Source organism: Aulonocara stuartgranti, assembly GCF_965226115.1.
Source record: "Aulonocara stuartgranti genome assembly, chromosome: 8".
Taxonomy (NCBI): domain Eukaryota; kingdom Metazoa; phylum Chordata; class Actinopteri; order Cichliformes; family Cichlidae; genus Aulonocara; species Aulonocara stuartgranti.
The window spans coordinates 11737312-11749771 of NC_138959.1; the positions used below are offsets into that span (position 1 = coordinate 11737312).

Below are 12460 nucleotides of genomic sequence, written 5' to 3' on the forward strand. Positions count from 1 at the left end.
CTATATGTATGTGTAATGAGAGTGTGAGTAATGTGAATGTCTAAGTTGTGGGATAAAATTGAGGCATGCGATGTTGAATGGTCATCTGTATCTCTGTGTTGGCTCTATGATAGACTGGTGACCTGTCCAGGGTTTACCCCACATTGCTATACATGACAGCGGTTATAGGCTCCTGCCCTCCTGCAACCCTCAACTGGATAAGCGATGAATGGGTTGTATTTTTATTGTCTTTTAACACCCCACTGACTTACAGTGGCAGCTTGTCCACAGAGGCTGTGAAGTCAAAAATAGTTGGGATGAGTTCCATGCAGATAATAAATGTTCTTATAAATTAATTTCAGATTAATAAAAGGATAACCCAGCGTCATCAGGATTTCTATTAAATTGACTTTTTGTCATAATTTATAACGTGGTTCAGTTTGTTAAAACACAACCTTAAAACCTAAGTGATAAGATGGCTGTGGGCCTGCCTGAGCAGAAAACCAAAAATGACTGAGCACATCTATTTAGATGAGCCAGTACAGTAAACTGTCACCTCTATGGGCAGTGGCCAGGTCTAGAAGGAAACAAGATAGGTATATCACAGCCATTTTTCAACTACACCTCTGCCATCAAATGAGCCACAGACTTTTGTTGAGGTCTGTCTGCTTTCACTAGAACATTCAAACCCCCTTTTTGACATTCTAAAATGTAAAGCATTGTCAAGATATAAAGATCAGATAAAATGAAAATTTGCGGGGCTGCATCAACAATGTAAATTTAGTACAATATATGTACTTGTTTTTCTTGTACATTTAAAAAGCCTACACATAGCTCCAGTATCTCCAAGATAATGTGAAAATCCTGGAGTACATGAAATCTCATGCTATAATGATTGATTTGTGTTGCGGAAAATAGTCATTTTTCAAAAAGACAGGCACTTTACGTACTGGGAACAGAGGAAAATATAAATAAAAGCCTGATAGTTCCACAGGGTTCTGTGCTACGACCAGTTCTATTTATATTATACACGCTTCATTAGGCACTTTTATTAGAAGGCATAGCATACATTTTCATTGCATAGCATACATCATTCATGCCGATGATACCCAGCTTTATCCAGCTGTGGAGTCATGTAACACACCAATTAGTTTAACTACAGGATGGTCTTAAAGACATAAAGACCTAGATGATCTCTAATTTCTTGCCTCTAAATTAGGATAAAACCGAGGTTACTCCCTGAGCCTGGTTCTACCAGAGGTTTCTTCCTGTTAAAAGGGAGTTTTACCTTCACACTGTGACCAAGTGGTTACTTGGCAGGGGTCGTCTGATTGTTGGTGTTTTCCTCTGTATTATTGTAAAGTCTTTACCTTACCAAATAAACCTTGACGTGACTGTTGTTGTGATCAAATTGAATTGAATTGTCACTGATATGAACAAATGGCACTTTTTCAGTTTTTATTATTTAATCCGTTTTAGATGTATTTTACTTTGTGTTGTTAACAGAAAGTGAGATTCTGTAATCACAAGTGAAAAACTACAGACTTGTGGCACGTTATTGATAATTAGCTGATAATTTGTTTGTTGCTAACTCATATCAGTGCTACATACAGTGCAGTGTTAATATGCGGATCACTCCACTGACACTCATCTTAAAGAAAGTTCTCTTTGCTGCTGCGCTTTTGGGAGCTGCTACTTCACATAAATCGAGTTTCCCTGATGACCAGAACTGACAGCATAATCAATGTGACAGTTCCTTTGCTTCATGTTAACAAATTACGCCAAACGGTGGATGATTTCTCTGCATTTTCAGCACTGACATACTCAGAAACTTTTTTGCATGTTTTTTCTTAGCCTTTCTCATTCTCCTACTTACATTTTATATGTATATTTACAGAAGCTGTGAGAAAGTATTATAATATGCAGATGTGGGATAACATTTGACAATGACTGTCGCAGCACCAGACATAGTTTGAGTGACAGATGATATCTGGGAAGTGCAAGTATATCATTAAAATGAATGATGTCACTCCTTTATCACCCCATACATACAAAAGGCAGATATTGATTTAAACCTGTCAGACTCGGGCCTGAGCAGCATTTGGTATTAAGGTGGGAATTAGATGTCATCTTAAAGAGATCTTGAAGGACTTGAAGGCTTGAAGATATTGCAGTGATGTCAGCTACAGCTGTGACGGTAGTGACAAAGACATTCAAACATCCAAATATCTCAGTTTTTTCCTTTATCCTCTTTTTAAAGAATTATCTCAAAATATCAGTATTTCTGTCACCACCATCAGTATTGTGATGTGTTTACTAGCCTACTTGGAGCACAATCTGGCAGTAGCCCAGCCAATCGGCCCCAACCAACCTCGGGGCATAATCGTTAGCCTATCACCAGTGACCGTGGCAGGACCGTTAATGACAAACTGCAGTGCCACAGGCAGCAGTCGGGGGGTCATCACTATCGCTGGTCACGCTTTTGAAGCCATGGTTACACAACCTGTCAGCTCAGAGTGGTACATTCTGTCCTGCATCCTACATTGGCTGTATGTACGTGGGTATGTGTGTGGACTAATTTGATCTCTACAGCCACTAAAAGCAAGAGCACAGTGTTCCCAGTCATTCAGGGTAGCATCCTTTGCTTTTTATATATTTAATATATTTTGCCCTTTTGCTTTTGTCATAACTATATGTTCTGAAGATGAGGATGCTTTCACAATATAATATTACAACTACCCACTATTTCCACAGTTACACTTGTAGGCAGATTTTTCAAGGTACTTGGCAGAGAATTTATTCTGAGCTAGACTATTTCAGAGTTTTCTGTGACTTCATGTTAATCCAGACCGGCTCGATGATATTGAGATATAGGCATAACATTTGGTGCAGGACTCCATGTTCTTCTTCTAGCTAAAGATAGTTCTTTGTGACTCTCTGTGTCAGGATTTTCGGGTTTATTGTGATGCTGCTAAAGAAATTTGGGAGCGATCTGATGCCTCCGTGACATTTATGCATTGTGTGATGGATAAAAAACATAAACGTGCATATTTGTCAAAGTTTTTAAATAGATGTTGCTCACTGGAGAAGAGCCAGAGGTTAAATTGGCACATTGGGACAAATACTGTACTTCATTGGGCAATGGCCATGGCAGCGTATTGAGATGAGAGTGAAAACTTCAGATTAGATTTTGAAATTGAAATCTATGTTTGCTAATCAAAAGTGCGGGCCTTTACACAATAGCTCGACTTGTGTACAGTGCATACCGCAGATGCCTGCAGAAGTAGTACCCTATCAGTCACTCCAGCTGTTTTGATGTGTGGCACAGAGGCCTCCCTGTCCCCCCCTGCACCGGGCTGGTATGTGCAGCCTTTGAGATAGCCGGCTGTGGGAAAGACCTCCTCGCTGCCCTGCCCCCCACCGCTCCACAGCACCATTTGTGAGCTCTTCAATGAAACATGAAAGATATCTCACCAGCAGCTCTGCTTGCTGTCACCCAGGAAGCTTGTCGCCACACGCCAACAACTTCAAGGCCACTTTACAAACAGAGAGCACCAGAGGGAGGCATGATGCTACAGTTTAGCCTCAAATAACAAATCTGATTTAAATTGTTTGACTTTGAGTTTTTTTGTTTTGTTTTTGTACAGTGTGGAGGGGAACTTAATTTAGTTTTGTTACAGTAATGTCCCAGGAATCCATGAGAACGTTAAAGTTGTTCATTTTATTTATAGTTATAAAAGTCACTAAAAGTAAGAAGAGTTACTGTAATCCTCAAAATGATTTTTGTGTGGTAGCAAGTAGGGCTGCCACGATTTGTCGACTAGTCACGATTACGTCGACTATCAAAATCGTCGACGACTAATTTAATAGTCGACGTGTCGTTTGAAGCTTTGTACGATCACAAAAGACGCAGGAATAATAGCAGGATTTAAGAGTGTAATAACGGACTGAAACAGAAGATGGCAGCACAGCATGTACAAGGATGCCAGCTGCCGTTAAACCCCGAAGAAGAAGAAGCAGCTGTGTCCCAGAATTCATAGCGCGGCCCAGCTTAGTTTCCAACAATGGCGGTAGCTAGTTAGTTTTAATATTACTCTTATTATTCTTTCTGGGTCACAAAATAAACGTTTAACATATTTTCAGGCGAGAATGTAGCTGTGTAAACCTCAAATATCGGCTCAGTTTATCAGGACACCACATATTTTCAAAAGCGCTCCGACGTTTTCGGAGACGTCTGTTACCCACTAGCTCGATAGCTAGCCGGGGGCTAGGTCACTAGCGCCGTGAGAACACCGGACTCCCGGCAAATTGTTTTCAAACCCACCGCCGTCTTTCGCGACTCAGGTTAAATATATATGAGTCACTTAGATAAATTAAAAATGTTGTTGTTTGGCTTTTTTTTTTTTTTGTATTTTATTTGTTCCTGAGTAAATCGGTTTGGCTGAGATTAAAGTTATAGTTTTTACACAGCTGAATAAACGTCAAGCAGACAGCTGATTATCAGAAGTGTGAGATGCTGGAGAATATACTCCGGTGTCCTGTTATATTTTAGATAGCAAGGAGTTTATTAAACTTTACCGAAACAATCTGCAAATTTCATTAAAATTGAATAAACTATCATCTTGTCTTTATTTTTAGTTAGCACCTTAAAAGCTTAAAGCTGTAAGCTAATGAAAGTTATATAAGAGCAGATGCTGCTGGTGCAATAAGCTGTAGTTTTACGTCCAGTGGATGATGATCTGATTAGTCGACTAATCGCATAAATAATCGGTGACTAGTCGACTATCAAAATAATCGTTTGTGGCAGCCCTAGTAGCAAGTTGTCAGGGTATCACAACTTGTTTTCAAGCACTTTTGTGTCCAGGTGTACAGAGACTGAAAAGGATGTGATGAAAAGAAAACCGTCACAATGTCAGTGTGCAATGTTTTCTGAGATTGAAGAAGATAAATATTACATCTGGAATATCTGGAATTACTTATTGCAGAAGGGGATCGCTATTGTTTCACACTTGCATCTATTTCTTTAATTGCTATGACATAGACACTGTTATATGACCTCAGCTTTCAGTGACCTCCAGCCCTCTGCATTGCTTAATGTTGGTGGTGTGGGCAGGGAATGGTGTGAGCAGTACAAAAGGAAGAAAAAGTGCAGCAACACAGCCTTGATTTCCCCCTTTCCCTTGTTCTCCAGTGATCGTACATCAAGCGCTTCATTCATTCAATCTGCCGTCCTTCAGCATAATTAACAAGATGCCAAATTTGATTTCAGGGCAGTACTACTTCATTTTTCTTTTATCTTGCCACACTAGATTCTACGTTGACTTGTCGTCCTGTCTTTGGGTACAAAGTTACTTTACATTACAAATTATTTGTAATATTTGTATATAGTAATATTAATGAGCCTGACTGTTTTTTGGAGATGGTAAACTAAGCATCCCTACACTTGCTTAACTCCTTAGCCAAAAAACATAACTTCTTCAAGGTACTGGGTCTACCCTGATTTACTTTTTCAGTGACTACCCACATCTTGTGGCTATAGATGATGATAGGAACGTGGTCATGTATTAACCTCTTCAGATTAGAGAGTCAGTTTTAAAAGTACCGAGTGTGTCAGAATCGGACTTTATTAAAGCGGTGCTTAGCACTGTTTCCTCACAGCAAGAGGGCCCTGGGCTCAAGTATAGTCTGGGGTCTTTTTCGGTTTAGGTTCCATGTCTGTGTTCCACATGTCTGGGGGTTCTTTCCTGGTACTCTGGCTTTCTCCCACATTCTTAGCAACACACATGGCGTTTGGTTAATTGGTGATTCTATATCTACTGTAGGTGTGAATAGTTGTCTGTCTTTATGTGTGAGTACTGTGAAAGTTTAAAGCCTGTCCAGGGTGTACCCCTCCTCTTGCCTCATGACAGCTGGGATAAGCCTCGCCCTCCCCCACAACCCTGCACTGGATAAGCAGAAGAAAACAGACAGATGGATTTTGCTGTAAGAGTTTTGTAAGTGGATTCTTTTTTGTTTGCCACATTGAAATTCCTTCTGCTGCAACAGCTGAATTAGTCTGACTGCAGCTGGCATCCACTGTGAAGTCACACGCTTTACTGGATTTATCTTTTTTTTGTAAAACAAGAGAATAATGAAGAAAACTGGATCAACACCAACAGCTTTGACTCCACAAAGACCGTATGCAGTCACTGTCATCCCCCTGATATGCTCTTTTGGGCCTCCCTAAGTTGACGTTTTGTATTTTCTGATGTTTCATACATTACTTATTTAGACAGGCAGGCTCTGGGGTGGATGAGTCAGGCTATGCATGTTAACAGCACAAATCCAGAGATTCATGTGGGCGTCAAATCGACTGACTAATGGTTCCGCTGCACTAAGTCAGTTTCTCCTATCAAAATACTCGTGCAGCTTTTGAACTGTTAGCTGTCCACGAACTCATAGCACACAAACATTAGAGGTACATGACTGCATGAGCTAGTTATTAAAAAGCTGTATTAAGACGGGACAATAGAGGCTACGTGATCACTCATTTCCAACTTAAAGAACCAAGCCAGTGCCGACTGCACAAAAGCAGAAGTTATGTGATATGTATTTAAGGTTTGAATTTTGCATTGTAAGCAAGTAGATAATCCAGACCACACTTTGTGGTGCACGTGTTTATTTCTGCACAAAGCTGGCCGGCTAAGCTGTAATCACTGTTAGTGAAAGGGATATCTTGATACTATTATTCCTCTTCATTGTTCCCATATGTCTTCTTCAGCATTTACCTGACAGCCTACTTTTAAAAGGGTTTCCAGCAGCACGTACGTACAGGATTCCCTCGTAGCCCTGAGAATATGACCACAATTATATTGCTCATTTTTGTTTAGTATGCAAATTTGCTCCCTCAAACACTGTCCTTATTTACCCTGATGTTCAAAAAGTTTCTCTCTCTCTCTACTCCAAAATTTGCAGCTTCCTTGACTGCCTCAGGAGAAAAAGGGAGAGGTTAAATTGGCAATGCGTTTTAGGCCACGTTACTTCCACTGAGTCATTCCCTGGATGTCCTTTAGGGCTATATAGACCAGATTTAGGTTCAGCTGAGTCCTGTATCGATTTCAGTCTCAGCCTGCATAATGGAAGAGATGACTCTGAATGCTTTTGTGCCTTTCAAGGAATCCAGCACAATTTTTCTTTATTACTATTTTTTTTTTTACATGTGGGAATTGAACTTCACAGTCCAGTGCATTGCACTGAGGCTTCTCCTTCAAAGTAAAATGGGCAAACTGGGGCACTCGTCATAGGGCAGTTAAAGGCTTTTGCAGGGAAGTCGGCTTTGACTGGGTTTTGTTTTTATTTGTTTATGTTGCTTACCTTTATGGCCAGATGTTTCTGGTTGTCTTTGGTGTTTCCCATCAGTCGTAGCAGACCGTGAGTCAGTATGACCTACTGCTTAACACCGAACTCTCAGGAGGCAGATATGTTCTCATTCATTCAGGAAAGATTCAGACAAAGTCCACTGAGCATATACTCTTCCCGTGGTGCTGTTCCATTACAGCAGGGATTTGGGTACTTATAAGTGAGGTAATTGGTGTAAATTAAGTAAAGCATTGCACTCAATTAGGCTCACATAAATATTGGACTGCTTTTGCTGTTGACTTCATTCACACAAACACTGTTGGTGGTGACCTGACATGCGAGTTATTGGCTTTAAAAATTTCAAGAAAATCTCCCGCTAACGGACTCTGAAAAAACACCTAGTGCAAACTTCCATTATTTCTGTGAGTTTTAAGCATGGCTGCTATTTATAGAGCCCTACCTGGAAGCCTTGTTCTGACCACTTGCATGTGAACTGTGCAATTTCATGAGTTCAGGAAGAAAATATTGACTTTGTGTCAAACTTACCAGAGCTTCATTTCGTGACTCATTTTGTAATGAGTTACAAACGAAACACGTAATACATAGCACTTCAAGCGTGGAGGAAGAACATCATTTTCTTTCTTTCTTTCTTTTTTTTGGATAGGGCTGAGATTCTGTGAATTCGTCACTCAAAGTCAGATTTTTACCGTGATGTTAACTGTAATGCCCTGAGGGAGCGTGTCCTTTAGAAACCATGTGAAATGTGGTGTGTGCCTTTGTGCCATTGTGCTTCAGCAGACCGAGGAGGCAGGAGTGGTTTTTTTTTTTTTGTGACATCTAGACAATCTTTTTATGCCACCACCTTTACTGCCCAGATTGGGCTCTCTGTGACTTTGTCCTCTTACCCCAAAATGAAATTCAAGTTGGCAGTGGGGTCACGCTTTTGCAAAGGAAATGAGACCACAAGTGTTCATATTATCTAAAAATGGCCTTGAAAGAGGTAAAGTTTTTGATTTTTATGATTGTGGAAACTTTGAGATGACTGATGTGGACAGAAAGCATAAGGGGTGACTCACTGTTGTTATGATGATTTGAAAAATCGCCCTATTCTTTGAGCCACCATCACTGCTTCAGCCTGACTAGAACATGCGTGGGCATACTCAGGTCTACAGGTACAAATGCTACTTGCACTTATTAAAAAAATAAATACAAGCTATTTATATTGACTTCAATAGCAATTCTTTTTTTTTTTTTTTTTTTTACAAACTATTTGAAGTTTAATGCAATAAATGTGGGGCTAATTAACTATATCCGAGGAAGACTCTTAAATGAATAACTAGTTGTACTCAGTGCCACATGCAATTTTGTATATATTTACATTTTTATATTAAGCTTAAAGTAATTAAAATGATTTACATTTTAAACATCTGGAAGCTCGTTTTGGCTGCTCACTTATTTGCATGGGGTTGCCAAATGAGATGATCTGAGTATTTGAGACTGAAGAGGATGGATGATATGTTATAATATAACTCTTAAAAAGTCAATTCTGCTTCTCTAAAAGGGTACTTTCGTTACTTTCAGTAGTATTGTAACTGTAAAAAATGCTGGAATTAAAGGAGCAGAGCCTGCTATGTTCTGGGAAAAATGCTTGTTCCTACATTTCCCACAATCCAAAGTCAGTAATTCTCAATAATTTCATTAAACGCTTTATTTCCTAGTAAAAGTCCTTGATGACCTTGATGTCATCGTAATGTCATCAGGATTTTTTTAAAGCTCCCTCCAGAACCAATGAGGACACTATTCAGCTGATTTTACAGGCTGATTTGGTTTCCGCTTAATTTTTTTTTTTTATTGCTCTGATTATGCCTGAAAATAAGTACGGTCTTAATATTTTTACCCAAGTGACACAACCGAATTCTTTTTCAGCCACTTCTCCAAACCCGGAGTTGAGCCCTGGTCTTTCAGTATAACAGCTGCGCATCTAGCAGCCATCAGAAACCATGCTGAAAAAGTGGAAGTCCATGTGTTTGTGTGGTCACAAAGGACAAGAAGAGAAAAAAAAATCTTGGCACCCCATATCGCCTGTTCATTAATATTTTGTGCGTTTCTGTGGTAGGTGGCTGCCAGAGCCGGAGTTTATGACATCCTCAACCAGCTGGGCTTCTCTGAGTTTGAAAACCCGAGGGACACGCCACTGGCCAGGCTGCGCTGCCGCTGGCAACAGCAAAACATTCTGTCACTTCCTTTCCGCGGGGAGTTCATCTGAGAGGGGATCACTGTGAATACGCCAAAACAGTACTGTGCTTTTCAGAATAAAAGACATTTCCAATAACATAGTTATGCCTTCTGTATTTACCCTTATTTTCTGTATATCTTCACAACACCTGTTGTTTAATGTTACTGCTTTTTTCCTTTTTTTCTCACTTGTGATGTTAACAGTTTTTAGCTTTAAATCTCAGCAAGATTCTGCTTCTGTATTGGAAGTTGTGCCTTTACATCAGTGAATTTATTAATGTACTAATTTGTACATGTTTAGGTTATTTTTTTTCTTAAAATCCCAGTAAAATTATGCTCACTTGCGACAGCTCTTTGAAACTTCAGCTGGAACTAGAGTTAAATGTTGTTATGGAGGAGGAGATCAGAAAATTCTAACAATTTATGTCACTGTGCATCTGTTCCACTTTTTCAGAAGAGTCCCTATGTACATATGGAAGCTGTCAGTATTTAAATAACTGTGCCGTTGAGTTTTCCAAACGTTATTTGATAAGAGGATTTTGAGCGTTGCAAAGATGCTAAAATATGACAGCACTTATATGTTCCTCTGTTGTACCTGATTTTTGTTTTTTTGTTTTTTTACATTTGATTATATCTGTCATGATACAGGTACTAACATTTTTATGTGTTACATTTGACTTTGAAGCGCTCTGTTTTTTTTTGTTTTTAAACTTTGTTTAAAGCTGTAAAATTACTTCTGTCATGTGATGTGATTCTGCATTCTTCCTTCTTGTCAAAACATGGTCCACATACATATTACCAATAATGCAAATCCGCCTTCCTACACAGCCTCAAGCTGCTCACCTGCAGCTTGATGCAATAGAAGTCCGCAAAGCTTTAAAGCACCTTTGATGTGTACATTTGGAGGCGTTACTTTTATACCACCTTGGCTTGGGGAGCTTAAATTTATGGATGGAAACAGCATCTGCAGATATTTGGTGTGACTTGGATTTTTTTTTTTTTAAATACACTTAGTGTTTATTGATGTGGATAAATACACCATTCCATAACTGCAGCTGATGTTCATTTCTTCAGTGGAGGGAAACAGCTGCATGATTCACTGTTTAGAACAAGAGTTTAAAGTTGCATTGTCTTTCAAACATTTACATCATTGTTTTCTCTGAATGCATGACAACACCAGATCTGTAGAGTAACTTTAACCCTGCAGGATTTCTTTAAAGTCTTGACATGTTCTTTGTTTGAGCATGTTACCACTATATTATGAATCCTGCCTTAAAACCAGAAAGATAAGCAAAAATCAAAGGATCAAAAATTATCAATCGTTCCTCCAGATACCTGTCATTCTTGTTTGTTTCAGTGTGGCATTGCATAATGAAAGTGCACCCTTCAAGTTATCAAAAACATTGCAGTGATTGAAAATGGGAAGAAATTTAAAATACACAGTTTGTGTTGGAACATCTAATACCCATCTTTGTGATTCTTGATTAAACGCACAAATGTGGAGGTTGTATACTAAGAGATCCTGATATCTTAGCTAGGCTTTTAATTTAATTGTTTTTTTTTTCTTTTTTAACAGGCGCTCTTCACAGAGTAAATGTCTTTTATTTGCTGTATGTACCAATTATTTTCTTGTTTGGAAGCTAAAATAAATATTTCAGATAGATCTAACAGAGTTTCTGCTTTTGATATCTTTTTTTTTTACGTGGAGAAAACTAAAGCTTATCCATCTGCACCAAGGATTCGGATTTTTGTGTGTAGGAGGGTTTTATGATTTTATTTTGCACACTACTGTCCTCTGTGCCTTGTTTTATTGAAGCTTCTGAAGTCTCCTGCGATGGAGCCAAATGATTGTCTTCCCTCCTCGGTTTCCTTTCTTTTTTCCGCCTTATCTCAGCATCATCTTTTGCTGCAGATACGCACCGCTGAGAACCCTCTCGTATATCCGCGAGGCCTCTTTGTTTTGTGTCGGTGCCAACCTCGGAGAGCAGGACAGGTTATGAGCATCGAGCAGCGTACATTTACCCAAAACAGATGATTCATTGTTGGGCTGAAATCTTAACATATTCCATACACAGTAATAAAGAGCTTAGGCAGATCAAAAGACTAATCTGAGTTGCGTTTTGATGTGGACAGGTAAGGTCTTAATTAAAAAAATATGGTCAGTCTTTCAACAATGGAGGCCTGTGTGAGGATTAAAAGCCACCAGCCGGCACATCAGTGAAGCACACTTGGCTTCGCTGGCCTGCTTTGAAAGTCTGATATCCCAGATCACTTCCCGTCTTGTAAGTGCATAGCAGGCTTATCTTCGGGACTACGGAAGTTGTTAGGACTTTATCACACCACAGCCTATCCTGAATTATTGTAAATGGAAACAAAGTGAGCCAGATTGAAAGGCTTCCTGTAGAGTTTGAGACTTTATGAGCTAATTCATCCCTCTTAGTGAGAGGGTTGGCAGGCCCTGAGGCACAGATAAATTCACCATAACACTTATTGTACACTGTTACTCTTTACCAATGGAGAAAAATTGGCAGATATGGAGAAGGTCTATTCAGTTGCAGCATGTGGCCAACTGGACTCCAGGTCAAGATAAGCCCAGGACATGAGGACCATGCTTGGATGATATAGCGGCCCCTCGCCTTTGAAATTCTTTCCAAACTCATTGAGATACTCCCCAATGTGAAACTCAAGCTAGTGGTTCTGAAGGATCCAGAAATTGCAGCAGACAAAGAGTGGCATTCAGAGGTGAGCAGCAAGAGGGGATGTAATGAACTTCATGTGAAAAGCTTCCCCCTGCAGATGAGAGAGCTGCTGAGGACAGGAGGCATCATGCCGGTGTAAGGGGTTCATGGGTGCATTGCCATCCTCTTTGATTGTTCTTGTGTGTATAAAGGCCGCCTTAAAAAACACC

General features: G+C 39.6%; 1 protein-coding gene across 6 annotated transcripts in view; it reads left to right on the forward strand.

The window, feature by feature from the left end:
• Nucleotides 1-11220, forward strand: part of pald1a (phosphatase domain containing paladin 1a) — a 57916-nt gene extending 46696 nt beyond the window's left edge. For all 6 annotated transcript variants that reach the window (XM_082544325.1, XM_082544323.1, XM_082544324.1 and 3 more), the window contains exon 20: nucleotides 9434-11220. In XM_082544325.1, the coding sequence (XP_082400451.1) occupies nucleotides 9434-9583 (150 nt within the window). In that variant the 3' untranslated portion in view covers nucleotides 9584-11220. The remainder of the gene's footprint in view (nucleotides 1-9433) is intronic.
• The last annotated feature ends 1240 nt before the right edge of the window (nucleotides 11221-12460 follow it).